Here is a 22,502-nt window from a genome sequence, read left to right as displayed (position 1 = left end):
AAAACACCTCCTAGGGTTGTTACGAGGATCATATAGGCTAATATTTGTGAAGTGTTTTGCAAACCTTACAATGTTATATAAATGTTGCTACTATTACTGTAATAATAATAACAATAATGATAATAATAATAATGATGATGATTCAGTTGCGTATTGAGCACACTTCCAGGTTAAGTGACTTCTCTAGAATCACACTGGTAGTGTGTGTGTGTTAGATTCAGGATCTGAACTCAAGTTCCCTGACCTTGAGGTCAGCTCTCTACCCTCTATGCCCCATTGCTTTGCTGTTACTGTTATCACCACAACCATTACCATCACCACCACCATCACTACAATCATCACCCTCACCATCACCACCACCACCATTACCATCACCCTCACCATCGCCACCACCACCACCATCACGACAATCATCACCCTCACCATCAGCACCAGCATCACTACCACCATCACCACCCTCCCCACTACCACCACCATCATCATCAATGTTATTCCTATAAGCATCAGCGTTGTCAAAGGAACCATGGGCTAGGACTCACCTCTGGCCCTCATTTAACTATTTCTTGCCTCAGTTTCTCCATATGGAAAGTGGGTTTAATAATGCCTAACTTACAGGACTGCTGTAAGGACAGTATTTGGTAAAATGTTGAAGACTGGTACAGGGATTCTTAACCCGGGTCCACAGATTTCAGGGGAACTTGGATGGGAAAAATACATTTGCATTTCATTCTACCCAGTTTCCTTAGTCATTCTCTGCCTTTTTTTTTTTTTTGGATCTTTAAAAGCAGAATGCTGAGGAGGGGTCCCCAGACCTCCTGCCACAGGGGCTCATGACATGGAAAAGTGAAGAACCCTTGGTCAATGGTGTCCCACTGCAGGCCTGATTTAGAAAAACACAAAGGAGCATTATCTTCGCTGCACTGTATCTGTGTTTATTTTGTTAATATCTCCCAGTTACATCTGAATCTGGTTTTTGCAGTGTCGAATCTGACTCCTCTGCCCTAAGCTACTAGAAGAGAAGCTCCCAGAGAGCAGAGCCTTTGTCTTGTGCCTAGAGCCATGTAACAAATGCTTTTGATTGAGTGACTGACCACGAGGCAAGGAATCCTCACTGGATCAATCACTAAAACAGTAAGCATGTATTAATCACCTACTATCTTCCAGTGACTGGTGCCAGAGTAGCCCCTGCCCCCTGGGTCAAAGTGGGCAGCTTGTGACTCAGCCGAAGGTGATGTGGGGGACAGGGCCCTGGGCCGGGAGCAGGCCAGCTAGCTTCTAATCTGCCTCACATAACTGGCTGCGGGACCCCGGGAGTCACGTCATCTCTCTGTGCCTCAGTTTCCTCATCTCTGACCTCCAGTGCTATACTGACCCTATGACCTTACACCGGTGGCAGGAGCACAAGGAGGGTGCTAGACTCCAAAGTCAGGAATGCCACGTTCAAACCCGACCTCAGACACTGACCAGCTCTGCATCCCTGGGCAGGTCGCTTAGCTTCTGTCTGCCTTAATGTCCCTCTGTAGATGATAACTGCACCTATCTCAGGAGGTTATTTTTTTAAGGACTAAAAGAAACCTGTCTGAAACGCTTTCCAACCCTAAAGCACTTTGGGAACCTTAGCTCTTAGACTAACAACACTGAGAGGGATTAGGATTGTCATCACCGTCTGGTCCCCGGGGACAAGGGCTGTGCCCCTGCCGCCCCAGCATCTCCGCAGGGGTGAGCTCAGGGGCGCTCACAGAACGACACAGGGAGCGGTGGGAATGGGAGGAAAGAAAGGCCTGCGCTCGGCACCGCTGCCCGGCTGCTGGGGAAGCGCCCACCCACCTTCAATGCTGGTGGAGAGGTCACGACTTGACAGCCCCCGGCCGATGCGCCCCTCCATCATGTCGTAGGTGCGCTTGGAGGCTGATGTCTCATGGGTTGCGCCCGAGCCGGTTCTCCCATCCTCCTTGGAGCACGGAGACACAGACATCACACCTGGAAACCAAACACACATCCGCTGGCCTGGTGAGAGCCAGCCGTGGGTGGCAGCCAGGGATCTCAGAGCTCTCCCCACCCTGGGGCTCACTGGCCCCATCTGCCCGGTAGGCCAACCTCTTATGGCTAGGGGGTGAGCTTGGCACACCGATGGCCTCCTGACCCTCCAGCTTGGGCACCGCTGCTCAGCTTAGGTGCCAAAGTGCCTTGTTTGTACGAAGGTCTCCACTCCCCAGGGTGACTAGACATGCTCCCCCAAATCCACCCACTGTCTGTGGCTGGGCTCTAGATCCTGACCGGTCCACTGGGTTACAGACACCAGGCGTCTACTACTGGGTTTTTCCGGGCGTGTTCCCCCCACCTCCCCGCCCTGTCTTTCGGAGTCATTTATTTTGGGCGATTTCCATGAATGGGAGATGGAGAAAATTTCCTTCTTAGCCTAACTAGGTCAGTATGTTTGGGTACGTGTGCGTAAACAGGACCACGTATACATGCATGTGTTCAAGACACCGCGAGGGCATGAGAACACAGGGGAGCTGAGTCCAAGGATGGGGGAAATAAATGAGCAGCTCAGGCAGAAGGGCCCTGGGGCCAGCTGCCCACTGGTCAAGCTGCTGGAGCAGGAAAGACTGACCACAAGTGGACAGAAACAGCAGAGACCCTGCCCCAACAGTGCTGAACTGCCACTCGCTACCTCGAGACCTCTGGGCCTCAGTTTCCTCATCTGTAAAATGAAGAGGCTGAGCCTAACGGCCAGGCTGCTAAGGTTCCTTCCAGGTCCAGAGACACGATGCTGCAACCTCATGAATCCCACAGCTCTCTAATCGACCCTCTAATCCTTTGGCAGGACGGCCTGATGGTCAAGCAGGGTCGGGGGAGTCATGTTCTTGGCTCAGCCCCCACCTAGCCCTGGAAGAGCCGGACTGCCTTAACCAATGGGGGATGCCTGGAGAGGGTACCATTCTTGTTTGTTTGCTTTTTGCTAGACAATGGAGTTAAGTGACTTGCCCAGGGTCACACAGCTAGTTAAGTGTCAAGTGTCTGAGGCCAGATTTGAACTCAGATCCTCCTGGCTCCAAGGCCGGTGCTCTAGCCACCGCACCACCTAGCTGTCCTGAGGGGACCATTCCTGCACCCCATCAGCAACAGCCCGAGGCGTGTCAGGAATGTCCCCTCATGAGCTCCTGTTCCTGGAGAGGAGAGTGTCAGAGTGGGGCAAAGCCTGGGAAAGGCCATGGAAGGGGGCAGGGGAGTCTGGCAAAGGAGCACAGGCCTCAAGACAACACCTCCCTCCCTGGGGCCTGTGCCAGAGGGGACTAGAAAATTCATTTTCTGTGTACGTGTGCCCGCTCGCCAGGCGGGGCCCATGAAGCCTCTTCTTGCCAAGGCCCAGGCTCCCTCAAGAACATTCCCTGTGGCTGAAGCTCCCAACAGGGCCCTCTAACCCATTCCTTCCTGGGCTTGGCCTAGGGTCCCCGGGTCCAAGGGCAGAAGCTGTGGTTCCTACAGAGGTGCAACCCCAAGGGGCGCAGTGCGGGGGCAGCAACGTAGATACTGAAGAGTTAGTTTTAATATCGCAGGTCACAGATCCCAACCATAACCTCCCGGAGAGCACATGGACAATACGGACTTCAGGCAAACTACTGGCAGACAGGGGTCCGGGCAAGCCGCTCACCCCCAGGGTTTCTCATTGGGCAGATGGATTCTCTCCATCACAGGCCTCCCTCTCTCAGGAGACTTGGTATTGGCCCAGGGGTCGGAGTACTGGACGTGTGGGCAAGGAAGACTCGGGTCTGCATCCTGCTCAGACACTGATCGTGTGACCCTGGGTAAGTCACTTAACTTCAAGTTTGTAAAATGGAGCCAACAATAGGATGGGGTTACTGGAAGGGACATATAAGATAATTTCTGGAAAGCACTTTATAACCCTTAAAGTACTATACGACTTCCAAGTATTATTGTTAGCATTAATAATAATAATAATGATGATAATGATAATAAAAATATTGATTTCCCCTACTCCCAGCAGGATGTAAACTCCCTGAGGTTTTTTGTTTTTTCTCATTTTGTATCTGTGTTCCTAGCACAATGCCCGGCACACAGCTGGTGCTTAAGAAAGGCTTCTTGGACTGGCCTGGATCCAGATAAATCAGTGGCAGATTTGGGTGAAGGCCCCTGCCCCCGCCTCCAGCCTCCCACCCATTGGTCACTAATTGGCGACGCCCTCTTCTCTTCATAGGAACGGCTCTGGTTTAGCCTTTGCCTACATGCCCAGATTCTCCCATTCTGACTAATGCAGGAAAGAGAGAGGAAATGTTCTCATTCGCGACCCAAGACTCCCACAGGTCAGAGAATCTGGCCTCTGGCTTGGCGATGGGCCACCAGACGCCCAGGCTGCAGACTTTCAAAGCCTCCAATTCTTGTGCCCTGGAGCTCCGGAGGAGAGCAAGCCCTTGCCTGGGGAAAAAGTCTCAAAGCTGTCTCTCAGACACAGACCCAGGACAGGAGGTGTGGGTACTACAGGGCCCAGGGAAGCCTGCCCTGAGCATTGAGCTTTACTGGAAATCTGTCCAATTACAGGAGACACGTAAGGAAAGGAAGAAGGCCTGGAAACACTAACAACAAAAAACAACCCACCAAACTGAGCTGAATTCTATAGGTTCAGCCTGGCCTAGAGGAGACGAGAACGTGCATCACTGTCTTTGCAGAGGTTGGGGACAACGGCTAAGGAACAGTGTATGTACTGTCAGACTAGGAGAAGTGTTCCGTTTTTCCTTCTTTTAAATGTGAGTAAGACGAGAGGGCTCTGCGTAGTGGAGGAGGAAAGGATAAAATGAAGGTGATACAAAAAAAGAGCATCAAGTTTTTAAAAAGCCAGGCATGGAAAAACAAATCAACCAAACCCCTATTCAGTGACCTAGCAGCTGGGAAGTAAGAAAGACTGGCCACGAGTCCCTCTTCAGAGACAGGAAGGGCTAGAATCATTCTTTGGAGGAAAAAACATAAACAAACCAAAACATGCCCAACTTTCCCCTTCTAGTGTGTGAAGGTGGGGTCAACACCCATCAGCCTCGCCCCTTAACTAGACAAGACCATGTCTTGACTCATCAGATAGTCACAGGTCTTGGATTAAGTGCTAAAAGACCTTCAGACCAGGATGCAGCATCAACACGTCAATCAGCATTTATCAAGCAGCTGCCTAGCATTCTCCCCCACTGGCCCACCGCCCCTGCCCCAGGAGAGCAGGACAGGGGGGCAATGTCTATATTGGGAGAAAAGGGCAGATGTGACTTCAAAGATCCCGCCCCCCACCGGCCCCTGGGAGTTTTGTTTTCCTGAGGCCTGCTGCCGCCTTGGGTAACCAGAGATCACTGGAAGCCACCCACACATTTGGGGACAAAGGTTCATTCTCTGCTGACAAGAACTCGGTTGGCATCTCCTGACCCCTGGGCCCACAGAGAAGCCTGCCAGGCCCCAGTGACCTGCTGGCACTGTGAAGGATGGCTGGGAGGTTCCATGATTGGGAGAAAAGGACTTCTAGCGGCTGGGAGCTGGGAGCTAGCGGCTTGCCACACGTGCTCTGTAAGCTTGTGCCCACTCTCCCCCGGACAGTGTCTTTGTGAAAGATTAGCCCACAGACATCTTGGGCAATGTTTTGTTCTTACTGCACATGCAGCAGCTGCGTAAGGCTGGCTGACTAAATGGATTCTCAGCTGATCATCCTGGGGAGGAGCACGCCGGTGGGGGCTCAAGCCTAGGCATTAGAGAATTACCTCTCACTCCTCAAGGTCATCCCTAGAATCCTGAGAGGGGAGACACAGCCAAGCTCTGGGGACCTAACTTGTCAGAGAGAGGGGGAACTGGGATAAGGATCCTCAGAGCCTACACAGGATACACTTCCCTAAACTGGAGAGAAAAACATCATCTCCACCCTAACTGCAGACTTGTCTGTGCTCCTGGTTGCTATTTTCCCTTCCAAGCCCGGCCGGCCTGCCTTTCTCTCCTTATGATACTTTCATGGGCGAGCCCAGTTTTCCATATTCTAGTTCTATGTTCTTGAGCAAAGGACAGAGAACTGTGCAAGAATGCATGCGTGTCGATTCCCGCCCCTGCCCCCACTTCCCATTCTCTGCCAACTTCCAAACAGCCTGTGTCTACTCTGTGAAGAAACCTCGGAAGGGAGGCCAAGCTCCCGGCCTCTTCTAAACCGTCTCTGCCGACAGCCTGACGCTGCTCATGGCCCCAAGCCCTCCAGCTCACCATCGTAGGAAAGGACATGGCCCTTCTTCCCTTCGTAGATGACGTGTCCTTTGGGCAAGCCGTCTTCTCTGCTTTTGTCCACTCGGCTGGGGCTGTCTTCTCCGATGATCCTGGTGATGGTTCCTTTGTAGAGGACATCGGCTGGAGTGCCCTGAGAGAAGCAGAGGGAGAGAGGTCACCACCTGGCCCCACGCCCTCATGGGCAACACACACACACACACACACACACACACACACACACACACACACACACACACAAAAAAGCAGCGAGCAGGAGAGGGATCTGGGGCATAACCCAAGCTGGGAGACCACTGGGTACAAGGCAGCCCACTGGAGCCTAGCTCCAAAATAACAGAGATGCTTCCAGACATGAGGTGTGTACACCAGGCACTCCAACGGACTAAAGCTAAGACCAGAGGAAGGGAGGCGCCTGGCACAGTGGGAAGGGGGATCCAGAATACCTGCATTCCAGTCTGGCTCTTTCTTATGTTACCTGCCTCATGTGCAAAATGACGATGGATTGATTAGATGGCCTCTGGCTGAGGTCCTTTCCAGCTCCACATGCATGATTTTATGCTACTAGGTGAAGGGATGGAGAGCTTCAACACTGGCTTCGATGTCAGGACAACCTGAGTTCGAATCCTGCTTCAGACTAGTTGAGTGACCCATGACAAGCTACTTAATTAAGCTCCCTCATCCTTGGCATCCTTGTCTCTATGGAGGAGGGGGCTGTACACTCCTCTCCTTGCCAGCCTCTAAGGCAGCTACTTGGACAGCATCCACAGGTGAGGATGTGGAAGTGAAAGGGAGGAAGTGTCTAGCTACCACCACAGAATCAATGACCTACACTATTTCCCCTTGGACCACATCAGACCCACAGACTCAGAATTCTGGCCTCAGATGGGAAGAATGTGCCTGCCTGCCTGGCTCCCCGGATCAGCTCTGAGTTCATTAAAGTATAAACTCTTCTCACCATGGGGTTACATTGGCCTAGAGGGGAGGGCCAAACATTACTGCTTCCAGCCCCTTTCCCTGCCACCAGCCCCTGGGAGTTTTGTTTTCCTGAGGCCTGCTGCTGCCTTGGGTGACCAGAGCTCACTAGAAGCCACCCACACATTTGAGGACAATGGTGCTTTCTCTGCTGACGAGAACTCGGTTGGCATCTCCCGGTCCCTGGGCCCAGAGACAAGCCTGCCAGGCCCCACTGACCTGCTGGCACTGGGAGGGATGGCTGAGTGCTAGCCCCTGGGCCTGAAGCCAGACAGAGCAGGCCGTGCCCAGTGCAGGCCACTGCCAGAGACCTGGGTTCTTAAGTCACTACATTCAAATCTGGGCTGGCACTAAAAGCCAAAACTTTCAGTAAGGACATAACGAGTCCCAGGGATATCACCCTGGAAGGTCAAAGGAGTGATTTCCTTAGAATAATCCTGTGGGGTGGGGAGAGCAGGGTTAGGGTTAGCCCACAGTCAGGAAGTCAGAGGCATAATCTGAAACCCAGCTTGTCTTGATCTGAAGTCCATCCTGCAGTCCTGAGGCCTTCTTTTTGTGTTCCTTTTCCAACTTCTGCTTTCTTCCGTCAATTTTTAAAATGTTTACTGATGTTCTTTTCTTTCTTTTCTAGCCTCCCCCTAACCCCCTCTCATCATAGTCGCGCCTCAAGCTTGAAATTCAGCCATTAGAAATTAATTCCAGGGGCAGTGGATAGAGTTCTGGCCTTGAAGTCAGGAGGACCTGAGTTCAAATTTGACCCCAGATACTTGACAAGTACTAGCTGTGTGACTCTGGGCAAGTCATTTAACCCTGATTGCCTCACCAAAAAGAAAAAAAAGAAAATCATTCCTCTGACCTATTCTCAACAGAATGTTAACCAGGTTCACTCCCAAAGACAAAACTCATTCCCACTGAGATGAGCAGCTTACTATATTACAACTAACAGAGATGTAAATCTGAAAAGGGTAACAGTTTTATGTCATTCCCACCTTAGTGTAAATGATTTCACCAGCTAGGACACCTGTGGCTGTGTCCTGAAAGGACCACTGGACTCTGCAGTCGGAGGACATCCTGGCTCTCACTGCCTGCTACCTCTGCCAACTCTGGGTATTGTCACAACACCTTTCTAGGTTGGCTTCCCTCCCGCTCAGAAGGTGACCAAGCTCTGCCTAGGGTGGGGTGATCAAGGCTCTGCCCCAGGGACCCCCCAATTTAGAGGGCGCTGGCAGTAGGAATACAGACCTCAGCCCCTGGTTAGCCAGAATCATTACAACAGGAAGCTGCCAGACGCAGTGCCTTCCCCCCCCTCCCCTCAGACATCAGGTGGGCTCCCCAGCCTGCCCACTCCCCCCACCCTGCAGTTTCCACAGGCATACAAATTGTGAGTTACAGCCCTGGAACCTGACACTCTCAAGGGCCCTTCCACAGCAAAATCTATGACATTCTAATGTCTTCCTTCCTAACAAGAGGAACTTGGTCAGCATTTTTCTGAGAAAAGTCCGGAGAGGGCCAGGGTTAAGCCTTTCATTCTCAATAAAGGCTTTCCCAGAAAGATAACCTAACCTGTTATCTTCAGGGTCATGCTAATTAAGAGGCAGGAAAGAGAGGGATGAAAGCCCCTATGCCTCCCCCTCTACTCGGAGGGTTCTGAGACATTCAGCCACAACACCCAGATCTATTGGGGTGCCTGGGGTGACCTTGACAGGGGAAGTGGACCAGCACACGAGGACAGTCTTCACTTTTAAAAGGTCTGGGGCTGAGTCAACTGCTGCTTCTGGGCAGAGGTCCAAGAGGAAATGATCACAGTGACCCGGATCATTGTGGAGAAAGGGAGGGAAGGGCGGGAAAGAGCACCCTGGGAGCTGCCTGGATCTCTGTAGCAGCACTGGCTCTCAGAGAACCGACCCCACCCCACCTCCTTGTGTGGTCAGTGGTCTCTGGGGCAAGGCAAGGCAGATTATGCTATTAGGAAATCCAGTTCAACAACCATTTATCAAACAGCTCTGCGCTAAGTGCTGGGGAAATACATAATTTAAGCACTGGGCTCCGTGGAGTGGCTTTCTCCTGCTTCTGACACTACCGGCGTGCTCACCTGGACCTCAGTCCTCTCACCTGTAGAGCAAGAAGACTGCACTAGACGGGCAGCCCTGAGGTCCCTGGTGACCCCAGGAACTACATCTGTGTGACCTTGGGCAAGTCACTTAGATGCCCCCTGGGACTGTGCTCCAGGTGCTGAGAGCCAGTGCTCCTCCTTACGGGGCCATCTCCCCTGGCTTCCTACACTACTGAGGCTGCTGTGGCCTGCCCAGCCTGAGCCCCAGCTCTGCCGCCTAACGTCCCTGGAATCCCTTCCTAGTGAAAGATCCCTCCAGTTTCCAGAGGAGGAAACCAAATCTCGGAAAGGGAAATGACTTGCCCGGGCCACAAAGCAAATTACCAGGACTTGAACTCGGGTCTCCAAGGGATCGCTGAATAGGGTGGGAGCCTGGGTTAGGCCCCAGAGGTCCCTTTGAGCCCTAAGATCAGCTGGAGTGGGCTGTGGCCACCGGGCACGTCTGCCAGGCAGCTCTGCAGCCCTGGGAACCCAGACGGACAGAAGAGCTTCCTTATCTCCTGAGACCCCGGCAGGTCCTTCCTCCCTTTCTGGTGATGCCCTGATGGAGGTGGGCGGGGCATTGACAAGTGCCAGATTTTGGAGTCAGAGGATCCTGCCGAGATGTCCTGGGGCCAGGGATGGCTTCCTTGGGCCTCAGTTTCCCAATCCGCAGACAGCCTCTACAGGCTGAACGGCAGAGAGAAGGAAGGCGGTGACGGAGACCAAGGAGAGAGCCCATCATCCTCAGCTTCTCAATGAGGGGATGGAGGGAAAAGGTGGCAGCACCCTCCAAAATTCCTTTGTATTTACTTAGGATCACAGATCTAGGGCGGAAGGGGTCCTTGGCGTCCCTCTAACCCAAGCTCCTCGTTTTTACAGATGAGGAAACTGAGGCAAATAGAGATTAAGTGACTTGCCCAGGGTCACACAGCTAGGACGTGCCCGAGGCTGGATTTGAACTCAGGTCTTCCTGACTCCAAGCCTAGCGCTCTTTGCACTATGGTGCCACCTACCTGCCCATATAGACACACACACATACCACCCCCAGTGGACAGCAGGAAGCACAACTAAGGCCCCTACCCCGCTCTGAGACCTGGGACCCTCCTTCCCTCCTGCCCTGGCTCGCGGCCGGCTCACGTGCTCACTTACGTGGGTGATGGAGCCTCGGTAGGTGATGGGGCTTTCCGAGGGCGGCCGGCTGGGGATGCCTTTGGGGATGCTTCCTCCCGGAACGGAGCCCAGGCCGGCTCCTACAAGACATGACATCCTCAGGTGATGCCCAGCCCACCTCCCACCCGTAGAGGGGACAGGTCACGGCCTAAGGCACTGGGTTTCATTGACCCTTCAAAGGCCCTCTGCAGTTTGGTTCTCTCAGGAAGCCTTCCCCAGTTACTACTGTAATGATTTTAAATGAATGTAATATAACAATACTGCTGTTTATTTACTGACGTATTATAAAATTAACTATACTGTCAATTTTAATAATAATATTAATTACCTGACACATATAAAATACTTCAGAGTTGACCAGCCCTTTCCTCCTGAGGGGAGGTATTGCAGGCATTATTATTATCTCTACTTTAAAGATGAGGAAACTGAGGCTGGGAAGTCCAGGGGCAGCACGGTGTGGAAGAAAGAGATTCAGGGTCTGGAGAGACTCTGGCCAGTCTTGCTCCTGACACTTATTAACTCTGAGCCCAAAGGTAAGGCTTTGGACAACTCTGAGAGATGCAGTCTCTCCATCTGTAAAATGGGTCCAACTTGACCTGCAGAACCTACTCCCCAAGGCTGATGAGGCCTAAGGGAGATGCTGGTTGTGGTTTGCATCGTCCAGCCTGCTTTTTATTACTTATGAACAGCCACGGTGGGGATGGGGCTGGACAAGAGCACCAAGAAGGGCTCTGTGGGCAGGGTCATTTCAGATGGGCCCTCCTCGGCAGCCTCTACAAAGGGTTCTAGACCAAGATGGAACCTGCCCAGTGGGAGGCTGGCACCTGGGAGGCTGGAGCTGACCCATTTCCCAAGGTGAGGAGACACAAAAGCCTTTGGCTCCTGGCCCTCCTCTAAGGAAAAGTAAGGGAATGTGGGAGAAACGACCTCACATGTGGTGATGTGGACTGCATTAGCCGGCAGGGGTGGGGTGGGGTGGGGTGCGGGCTACTGTTCCTATTTGACAGAGAGGTCCTATCTAGATGCAGGGCAAAGAACACCGGCTTAAGACTCAGAGGGCTTGGGTTCAAAATCCCACCTGTGTGACCTTCTGGAAGCCTCAGTCTCCTCATCTGTAAAATGGCCTCCAAGGGCCCCGTCCAGCTTGCAGTGCAATGATTCTATGACCAGAGGGCCACAGGACATCCCCCGCCTCTCCTGGGAGGCCCAGAACCGGGGATCTCTCTTCCCCCGGGGCCTCACCTCTCAGCACCGATGTGTCCTGGGTCGCCGGCATCACCAGGGTCTCGGGCTGGCCAGCCTGGCTCCTCGGGGAGAGCTGTTCCTGCTTCACTCCAGGGAAAGGCACTGCAAAGAGAGGGGTGTGGCTGGGGCGGGGGGGGGCAGCCCTGAGGCTGCACGGTCTTCTCCTTCCCCTCCTCTTGCTCTTTCCTACTCTCTTGTTCCCAGGCTAAGAGGCAGAGCTGCAGGAAGGATGTCGGGGACCCCCGAGGGAGGGCCAGCGTGCCGGTGGGAGGGCGCCAGAGCAGAAGGGACACGGCCCACCGGCCTCAGCTTCCCCGCGCCTTGCTCTGGCACCCCGACTCCCTGCCTGGAGGCCCCCTTTTCCACATCACATGTCAGGGAAGGGTCTCTACTAGGGACGGGCCAACTTCTCCTTTGGGGGAGGTAACGGGCAAGCCCTGGCTCCCTGCCAGAGGGCGCTGGGACCATGCCCAAAGCAGCCTCAGCCTCCAGCCAGAGGCCCCTGGAGGAGGCGGGCAGGGCTACGCTCAGAGCAGGATGGTGGTCCAGCGGGAGGGTGCGGGACATTCAAGGAGCACATCCTCAGATGTGGCTTCCTAAGCCCTCCCAGCCCCTCCCCACCGTGACCGGGTCCCCTGCTGGGCGGAGGAAGGAGGCCGTGTGAATGCACGGGGTCACGCTTCAGATGAAAGGAGAGCCCTGAAATCTGGCAACGGTTCCCGGATGGCGTTTCTTCCCCCGCGCCTCCCAATTTGCCTGAACATGGACTTCCAGGTCAGACCCCATGGAAAATGCGTCAGGGGAGGGAAGTTTTCCTGGAGCTGGCGTTCTAGGCGAGACCTTGGGGTGGGGGAGGGGAGGGAAACACTGCCGGGCATCATGCCTGGGCCTCCCCCACCACCCCTGCCCCAAAGGGGAGTGCTCCCCACCCTGCAGAGTCAGCATGGCCCCTTTCCAAGCCCTCCAAGCCAGGCAGGGATCCCCAGCACTTACCCAGTTTTTTTGGGTCCATGGTCAACGGCAGACCCATTGTGATGGAGCCCACGGGAGCTTTGGCGTGCTCAGAGTACGGGGTATGCAGCTGGATCGGTACGCCCTGTGACAAAAGAGGAGAAAGGTGGTACCCACGCCCGGGCAGATGCTCATCCAGGACCCTGGGCCCGAGGCACTGTGCAGCCACGCCTCTCTCAAAGCAGCATGGGCAGCATGACGGCTCCCATTTCATAGGCATGTAAACTGAGGGCTAATGGATCTGCCTGGATGGGCAGGGCCCATGAAGTAGAAGGTGGATCATCGCTAGGAGACGTCCATCCAGAGCTGCCTGAGGGTGGGGGTGGCCAGCCTAACTTCACCTGAGTCCCTGACAATTCCACCATCCGGCTGAATGGTCTGGGGGCCTCTATGGAACCTGCAGGGTTTATTGCTCTCTTCTTCAAAGGACCCAACGGGAAGGGGGCTATGGGGGGCCAGGGCCTCGTGATGTCCCTTGGACGTCCCGGTGATACAGTCTCCCTCAGCATTTCCCAGGCCGGCTGCCAGCTCCGGCCCCGTCTCCCACGGACACAAAGGTCCTCTGTCCCCGTTTCTAGGGTGACTGCCCCTGGGCGGGAGGACCAGGCGCTGACACCGGTTGCTATTTTTACCTCATGTGAATGCCCCCTCCCAGTCCCCAGCCCCCCACTGCCCCCAATCTTATTTCCTCTGGGATTCTTGGCTTCTCAGCCGCCTGCTGGCACCAGCCCAGCCCTGGTATTGTCTCGAACGGGGAACGGGGCCTGGTCCAAAGTCCCCTCCCTGCCCTGCCCTGCGCGGTCCCAGCCAGGAGAATCCTGGGACTGACTGTGACCCGTGCAGACCTTCAGACCACGATTCCCACCCACTGCTCAGAATATGCTGCTCTGGCTTCCCTGGGGGTGGTCTCTGAGAGTGAAAGGCTGGAGGAGCGGGGAGGATGTGGGGGCTGGGTGGGGGCCGCAAGGCCACTCCCTTCCCAGGCACCCTGCTCCACACCCGCCTCCTGTTACAGTGGGGGCTGCAGCTCAGATGAGAAAACAAGCTCAGAGAGGGAGAGGGACTCACCCAAGGTCAAAGAGCTGAGCCAGAGGCAGAGCTAGGGTGCGCACTCAGACACTCTGGCTTTGCAAATTTGTCCCAAGGCAGCCGGCGGGGGCCGTGGAAAGGACGCTGGATGGAGTCAGGAAGACCTGAGTTCAAATCCTGCATCCGACACTACTAGCTGTGTGACCCTGGACAAGTCACTTCCCCACTGCCTGCCTCAGTTTCCCCATCTGCAAAATGGAGGCTATTAATAGCCCCTGCCTCCCAGGGATGTTGTTGTGAGGATCATGTGGGATAGCACACGTATAAAGCTCTTTGCCCACCTGACAGTGAATGCAAACTCCTATCTTTTCGCCATCCTGACTGTCGCTGGAGTCTCCCTGTGCAGGCCAGGGTCTGCCCAGACACCTTAGGCTATCCTTCAATGCGCACGAAAGGAAGATGCTGGAATTTTCCAAGGGACTTGACCCTTCCTGACCTTAGAACAGGGTCACCAATGCTTTCTGTCCCTCCCGTGACCCATTCCCGCGAGCCGTGTCAACTCCCTCCAAAAGAGAGCGAGAGAGAGAAAGACAGAAAGAAGGAGGAAGAGGGAGAGAAACAGACAGAAAACAAGAGGAGAGGGAGACAGACAGAGCAAGAGAGGAAGAGAGAGACAGAGACAGAGACAGACAGAGAGAACGAGGGGAGAGAGGAGAAAGAGACAGAGAGAAGGAAGAAGAGAGAGAGAGAAAATGAGAGGAGAGAGGAGAGAGGGAGACAGACAGACAGAGAGACAGACAGATAGAGTGAGAGTGAGAGAGAACGGGCCGGGAGCCTGCCTCGGGCTACCCAGCGAGACTGGCGTCCTCTCGGAGCCTCACCTGGGAGCTCACGGGCCTCTCCAGGACAACGGGGTGCTTGGTAGAAGAGATGAGAGGAGGCGGGTTGGAGATGCCGGGCACCCTCTGCAGGCCGGACCTGGCAGCGTCGTGCAGGTTGAGAGAGATCGGGTGACCTGGACACGAGAGAGGGAGATGCACACACAGACTGTACTGGAGGACGACGACTCACGCCTGGAGGGCTGGCCGCTGACTGCCCTGACACCTGCTGGGCGCTGCACTGAGCGTCGGTGACGCAGACAGCGCAGTCGCGGCCCCTACTCAGGAAAGGCGGCGGGGACCCCCCCGCTCCTTTGGGGGTCATCCCTGTGCCCCCCACGCTAGCCAGCTCCTGCTGCAGCCTCCATCTGGAGGCAGCGCCCAGGCCGGCCATTCAGCGCGCTCCTGAGGGGGGCGCCCTCTGCCCTACACCCTTCCAGCTCCCTGGTATGTGCCGTCGTCCCCACAAGAACCTAGGCCTGCGTCTGCGTCCTCAGTCCTTTGCACTAGTGCTAAACACACAGCCGCTGCTTCATCAACGTGTGCTGTCTTGACTTGCAGGCCGAAGGGGAAACACCAGCCTTGAACCTTCCTCCACCCACCCCTGCGGGCTTGCCAGGCCACACACTGATGGAACTGAGGGAACCTTCGCCCTTGTTACTCCAGAGCACTGGGGAGCAGGATCAACTAGACAGAGTGCCCCCTCTTCCACAAAGCCCTCCCGGATTGCTTAGAGGGGCCTTGGTTTCCCCTATGGTAAATGAAAGGGTTGGATCCAAGGTAAGGCCATTCCACGGGGCTGGGACAGCCTAGGCGGGGTCAGAGACTCTTCTCGTGTCCAGAGGCAGCTTGTGGGGGAGGGACCTCGGGGAAAAAGGCGCCTGGACAGAGAGCAGGAGTGCACCCCCCTTCCCCCACCCCCCCCCCGCCCAGGTCTTTAAGCAAAGGCTGGTGGACAGCCACTTCTTGGCAGCCACAGGGCTGGAAGAGGCCTTCAGAGGTCACTGCCCAATAGAATATAAGCTCTGGGAGGACAGGAATGGGCCTCTGTATGCTCCACTCTACAGATGAGAAAATGGAGGTTCAGCGATGCGATGTGAAATAAGCTAGATGTGTTCATTGAGTCTCCAGAGCTACAGCAGGAAGGAAGCTTAAGGGCCCACTGTGTCTATCCAAATGAGGAAACTGAGGCAAACAGTGACTTGCCCAGGGTCACACAGCAAGTGAGTGTCTGAGGCCAAATTTGAACTCAGGTCTTCCTGACTGCAAGCCTGGCGATCTAACCACTGCCCATGATCCTAGTCAGTGCCAGGGACTGTGAAGGATGCCAGAGCCTCACAACACAATTCTGCCCTCAGGGAGCTTCCAATCCCCTGACTCTCCTTGGAGGCTGGGCCAGGTTCGGGAGAAGCCTGGCATCTCCAATCTGGATGGCCCCCCTAGGCCACTGAGCCTGGCCTGGATCTGTTCTCAGTATTGGAAGCTGCAGACCTCTGGGGAGGTACTCTCTGCCCCTCCCAAGGCAGGCCATTCCAGCTGGGGCAGCTCTGCTTAGCGGATGCTATGTCTCCCCTCATTTCAATGAAGCCCGAGTCTGCCTGTGACCACAAACCCTCGGGCCTCCTGGTCCTGCCTCCTGGGGGCCAGGCAGAAGAGCTCTGGACCCCACTCCTCAGTCTATGAAGGCTGTGTAGGCCCCAGACGGGATGCAGGAAGCCAGGCACAGAGGCCCACCCCCCAGGACCAGGCTTACTTACTCGGTGGGGTGTACTGGAAAGTGGGGGGTTCCAGCTGCGGGGAGCTCTTGAGCAAGTCTCGAGAAGGCACCGGGAAAGGCAGGCCTGGGGCCCAGCACGGAGGGGGCTCCCCACTCAGCTTTTGGCCCTCCGGGAAGGGGGAAAAATACACCGGCTTTTCTACAGGAAGAAACAACAGTCCCGTCAGGCCCTCCTCTCTCTGGGGCTCCCCCGGCACCAGCCCACAGCCCCCGCCCTCAGGAAACCACAGTCGTCCTGTCTAGGTCCTCTCCCAGCCTGAGCTTCAGAAAAGTGTCATCCTATGGCAACCCCGCCCACCCCACCTCCAGCATCTCCCGAACCCTGCGATCCCCGTCAGTGCCTCGGAAGTGGGCACCCTGCCTCGGATGGGGGAGGGGCAGGGTCTGAGCCATCCTTCAGGGCCCAGCTCGAGTCCCGCTGCCTGCAAGGATGCTTCCCTGACCCCTGGCCCAGCCCCTGCTGACCCCTCTCCTCCTCTGACCTGCACCCTGCACCTGAACACAGCCATGCCGTCTCAGATCACAAGACATCTGTGCTAAGGGGCATCTGTACGGAGCTCAACGGTCTGCAATGTGCTCTACCGAGATGACCTTGCTTGGTCCTCACAATCCTGGGAGGCGAATGCCTTTTATAGAGGAGGAAACTGAGGCCCAGAGGTGCGGATGCCGCCTGTCACGGCCCTACCGCCAGTGAGTGTCAGAGGCATAACATGAAGCCTCAATCCATCCCTCGCTACACGTCAGATCATAGATTTAGAGCCACAAAGGGCCCGAGAAGCCAGCTCCAGCCCGGCCTAGGCCCCGGCGGGCAGGTGCCATTGTTATGAGCCCCACTGTATAGATAAGGAAACCGAGGCTCCAAGAGATCAGAAGAGTTGGGGACAAGGAGTCCAAGGGGAGAACCGAGCTCACCCAGGTACTAAGTGGCGAAGGCCAGGTTTGAGATCAGGGCTCCCTCGACACCAGGTCCAGAGCCCCTTCCCAGCCCTACCATGGCCAGGAAGGTGCGTCTGCCCAGGGACTGAACGGGGGACAGTGCACCCCGGGAGTGCTGCACAGACTCTACCCAGTGCACAGCGTCACTGTGACACCGTGACACGCATCTGGAGTGTCTCCCACAGGGAAGGATCATCATGGCACAAGGTATAGGAACATGCATGAGGGAGAGAGAGAGGGAGGGAGGGAGGGAGGGAGGAGAGAGGGAAGGAGGGAGAGAGGGAAGGAGGGAGGGAAGGGAGGGGGGAGGGAAGGGGAGGAGGGAGGGAGAGAGGGAGAGAAGGAGGGAGAAGGGAGGGAGGAAGGAGGAAGGAAGGAAGGAAGGAAGGAAGGAAGGAAGGAAGGAAGGAAGGAAGGAAGGAAGGAAGGAAGGAAGGATACTTGTTGAGGATTCTATAGGGAGAAAAGATTCCTGTTCCCATACGGCTGTCCTAGATGGACCTGGGGGTGCCTTGCAACCCCACATTCTGTGCCTGTGAATCCTTCCCAAGAGGAGCATGAAGTCTGGGCCTAGATAAAGGCAGGATGTGGAATCAATCAGCCCCCAGCTAACATTAATTAGGCACTACTCCGTAACCAGACATGGTGCTAGACACCTGGGTACCCTGTCCTCAAGGGGTTTCTCTGTCAGCAGGGGAGGAGGCGTGTCCACACAGGTCTACAAGGTAGTCTGTTGTGGGTGGGAGCACTAGCGGCTGAGGGATCAGGAAAAGGCTCGTGAAGAAGAGGGACCTCACTTAAGGCTGAAAGGACAGTAGGAATTCTGGGGTGGGGTATCAGGCATGGAGGACGTGCTGGGAGGCTCAGCATGGAGGGTGAGGAAGAGACAGTGCCGTAATGGGGTGAGGGCGATGGAAACCGGGTCAGCAAAGCTTTCAAAGGCATTTGCCTCCCCCCCCCCAGCATGCGCCCCCATTAGCCTTGGGCTGACACGGAAGGGCCTCCCTGAGAGCCAAGCCAGGGCATTTAAGTCTGACGCAGAGAAGCCTGGCTTTCATTTGTGCAGCTCATTACCCACCCGGAGGGTCCCAGCAGGAAACAGAAGGGTCTGGATGGATTCATGAATGACAAGAGCCATCAGAGCCTGCCCAGAGAAGCCAGGACCAACGTAAACCTCGAGGGCTGACATCAGGAGGGACAACTAAGCCCCCTCATGACACGTCCCTGAGGACAGCTGCTGGCAACCAAATCCCGGACGGGATGTCAGAGCCGGAACTGGCTGAGAGAGCCCCAAGGTCAACAGTTTCATTTTACTGAGGAGGAATGGGTTCACGGTTCAGGGACTTCCCCAAGGTCATTCAGGCAGGAAAAGGCCAAGCTGGGATTTGAACCCAGGCCTTCAGACTCAGTCTCCCCCTGAACTTTAGAGCTGGAAGGATCTCAGCAAGCCTATGATGGAAACAAGAATCCCACGACAGCGGTTTGGATGAGGGGTCTTCAGTCTGCAGTGAGAGGGAACCCCTGGCCATCGTGGGGCCTCTCATCATCAGGCGGCTTCTCCTCAGCATCCAGACTCCCCTGGCTGCTCCTGGCTCTGTGCTCTGGGCCGATCCCTCTGCCCCGGCCTTTCTCTCCTCCAGGTCACACATCCCCAGCCCTTCAACAGGTCCTCAGCTACCATGGGCTCAAGGCTTTCTCCTGGCCACCAACAGCGTCCCCCGTCAGCTGCAGGGCCCAGAGAGCACCCGCACGCCAGGTGTGATGGCCCCTTATCGTGGTTGTGTTCACTCCCACTGGTCTTTTGTCTTTTCATCTTTGTACCCCAGCACCCTACGCCGCATTAGCACCCACGCCCCCCCAGCCAGACCTCAGCTCTGGCACACAGCAGGTGCTTACTACACAACACCCATGGAGGAAACCCAGACTACAATTCATTGGAGCATACAACGTCAGAGCCAAAGACAGCTCGGAAACCACGTAGCACAAGCCATGGTATAGACCAGAAAACAACAGACAGCCTGGACAGGTCAAGGGACGTGGCTCAAAATCTCAATCATTTACATGCTGCACCCAGCTGAGAATGTCAGCTCCATGAAGGCAGGGCTCAGTGCCCCTTTCTCTGTCTCTCCAGTACTCGGTATCACGCCTGGCATGCAGGAAGAGGTTAATGAACGCTTCTGACTCATTTTGTAATGTTAGAATGACAAACAGAACTGGTCTTCCTTCCTCTTCCCTCTCCCTCCCTCTTTTCTTCCTTTGTTTCTCTCTCCCTCCCTCTCTCCTTCCTTCCTTCGTTTCTTTCTCTCCCTCCCTCTCTCCTTCCTTCCTTCCCTCTCCCTCTTCCTTTCTTCCTTTGTTTCTTTCTCTCTCCTTCCCTCTTTCCTTCTCTTCCTACCGCCCCAGTTCTGCCCTTCAGTCATGAGGTACCCTCACCCACAGATGAGGGAGGTGGACTGAGGACCTCTGAGTCCATTACAGCCTTCATTGCAGAATCACACATCTAAAGTTGAGGGACCATTAGAGGGCCTCTATCCGGCCCAACCTCATTTCCGGCTGGGATCACCGAGGACCACAGAGTAAAGCCACTTGTGGGTCTCACAGTCAGTCAGTGGCAGAGCAGATATCTGACATCAGGCCCCCGACCACAGATCCAACTGTCTCTGGCACATCATGCTGTGTAACCAATGACTTCATCTCTGAATGCCTTAGTTTTCCCATCTGTAAAATGGGAACATGAACACTCATACTAGTTATCTTCTAGCAAGGAAAGAGCTCAGTAAATCATAAAGCTCAAGGCCGATGCACGTTTTGTTGCAGCTGATTCCGTTCTGGTCAGTCGGACTGGGCTGGGCCCAGGGACTCATCGCCCCACGCACCCACTCGCCCCACAGCAGAGCTGAGAAACAGCCAGGCTCAGATAAAATTCCTGCCTCTCTAGGAAGCAAAGTCCTGGACCACACCTCAGACAGTCCAAGGAGTTGAGACAGCTGCTACAGGCTGAGGGCAGCCCAGACGCTATCAGGATTCCCTGGGTGAAAGAGTGAAACGAGCCAACCCAAAACAATGTCTACAGTAAAGCCAGCCTCGTTGAGAGGGACTGCTTTCCAACTGCCCCCGGACGCCAGCTGCAGAATGACACAGACAGCCAAAGCGGGGATCTGTCTGACTCCGCAAGACGGTTTAAGGGTTCCCTTTTTCTTATCAGTAGTGAGGAGAGGTGAGAAGGAGAGAAAATGGAATTTTGTTAATTGGGGGAAAAATGTTTCTTTAAAAAGAAAAACAATGGAACTGTCCCATCAACAAGCACCTGTTCCCTCATTCCTAACTCCAAAGTTCCTACTTGGGTACTTCCTCCTGAGAACTAATCCTCTCCTTTTACAAATGGGGAAACAGAGGCACAGAGAGAGCGCATGCCTGGGTTTGGCTCCTGCGTCCATGTCCCCTTGTTGGCCAATAGTGGTGGTCCTTCCTGCAGCTTTGAGAACATGTCCAGAGACCAGTTTTCCTACTTGGACAACCCATCCCTGCCATGGTCACTGGGTTCTAGAGATCAGTGGTTAATCAGTCTTTTTAAGCAAAAAAGGCCCTCTTTTAACATAAAAAATTGAGCATATGCCCTAGGATGCAGGGCAGTGTGTCTATACTATTTTCAAAACACCCAAGTTCAGGGGCAGCTAGATGTCGCAGTGGATAGAGCACCAGCCCTGAAGTCAGGAGGACCTGAGTTCAAATCCGGCCTCAGACCAAACACCTGACACTTACTAGCTATGTGACTCTGGGCAAGTCATTTAACCCCAATGCCTTTGGGAAAAAAAAAAAACAACACCCAAGTTCATAGACCTATGGTCCACGCTAACCTCCTCTCTGAAAAGTGTCTTGTTGCTAGGTCTTGCCTGGCCTGGTGTGCGGGCCTTGGCCTTCTAACGCAGCTCTAAGCAGAGCCTCGAAGGACAGGACACAGTGTTAGAGAGGGACAGGGCTTTAGGAGCCATCTGGGGCACCCTGGATGTAAAGCTGGAAGAGACCTCCGAGTGTCATGAAGAGACTGAGGCCACGAGAGACAAAAAGACTTGCCCAGGATCACACAGGCGGTGAGTAGCAGGGTGAGATTCGAACCCAAGTCCTAGGATCACAGACCTTGAACCAGGGGTCTTGATGGTCATCAAGTCCAACCCCTTCCTTTACCGGGTGAGGAGACTGAGGCCCAGAGAGGACACACTGTGCCCAAAGTCAGACGGAGAGCTATGCGGCAGGGGCCAGAGAGGAATCGAGGGCCCCTCCCCAAATCTAACATTCTCTCCACTGAACCACAGGATTTATTGAAAGCTGCCCATTTAAACAGATGGGAACACTGAGGGCACGGCCAGATACCTGGAGGGGGCAACGTCAATGGTAGGATTAAAACCCAGGGCTCCTGACTAACCATCCCCTGCACCATGCTGCCTCATCTAAGACCCACCTGCCTGTCCCTCAAGGCGCAGCTCTGGCCCCCAGCAGTTGCTTTGCCATGGAGCCCCTAAAGCGCTCTGGGAAGGCAGGGCTGTCTTGCATCTCCAGTGCTGAGCAAAGTGTCTGCCACATTTAACAGGTTTACAGACTGACTGACCCATCCAACAAAGTAAGTGGGGCAGCAGATCGGGGGGAGGAGGGGGATAACTTGGTAAAAGCAGGCAGTGGCCTGTTCCTGGGAGGGGTCACTCCCTGACCTCTGCCTTGGCTTGGAGTGAGTTTTACCGTTGGCCTGTGGGCACGCTGTGGTAGTGGTCCGGGCAGCGCGATCCAGAGGATGTGTCTCTGCAGAAGTGCCCCCAGCTCTCCCAGCATAAGGTGGCTGTGGGGCAGGGCAGCAATGGCCCCTTATCCTCCACTCGCGGGCAGGACAGAGGGCCCACACAGGCAGGCCACGGAAAGGCCACTGCACCAACAGATCCTTGGGAAGGAAAACCGCCGAGCAAGTGAGTCTGAGACGGGGAAGCTGCCCTGGGGGAGTGGCTGCAGCCAGCAGTGAGGGGTTCTCCCCAATGTCTTTTTGCAAGGCCAAGCACTCTCCAGTCTGTCCAGCCAGGGAAGACTCCTCCTGGAGCCCACGTCCTCGCAGCCACGGCAGGCAGGCGAGATTAGACAGCAGGGA

General features: G+C 55.0%; 1 protein-coding gene across 1 annotated transcript in view; it reads right to left on the bottom strand.

Annotated features, from left to right (window-relative positions):
- The window catches only part of NCOR2 (nuclear receptor corepressor 2), a 361,555-nt gene that overhangs the window by 31,826 nt on the left and 307,227 nt on the right, over positions 1 to 22,502 (bottom strand). Inside the window, 7 exon segments of the mRNA XM_078154258.1 lie at positions 1,828 to 1,980; positions 6,241 to 6,391; positions 10,475 to 10,575; positions 11,738 to 11,842; positions 12,734 to 12,836; positions 14,662 to 14,795; positions 16,416 to 16,574. Of these exon segments, the coding sequence (XP_078010384.1) occupies positions 1,828 to 1,980; positions 6,241 to 6,391; positions 10,475 to 10,575; positions 11,738 to 11,842; positions 12,734 to 12,836; positions 14,662 to 14,795; positions 16,416 to 16,574 (906 nt within the window).

Source organism: Phascolarctos cinereus, unplaced genomic scaffold, assembly GCF_003287225.1.
Source record: "Phascolarctos cinereus isolate Bilbo 61053 unplaced genomic scaffold, phaCin_HiC Scaffold_4;HRSCAF=312, whole genome shotgun sequence".
Lineage (NCBI taxonomy): Eukaryota > Metazoa > Chordata > Mammalia > Diprotodontia > Phascolarctidae > Phascolarctos > Phascolarctos cinereus.
This window is presented reverse-complemented; position numbering and strand designations above follow the sequence as displayed.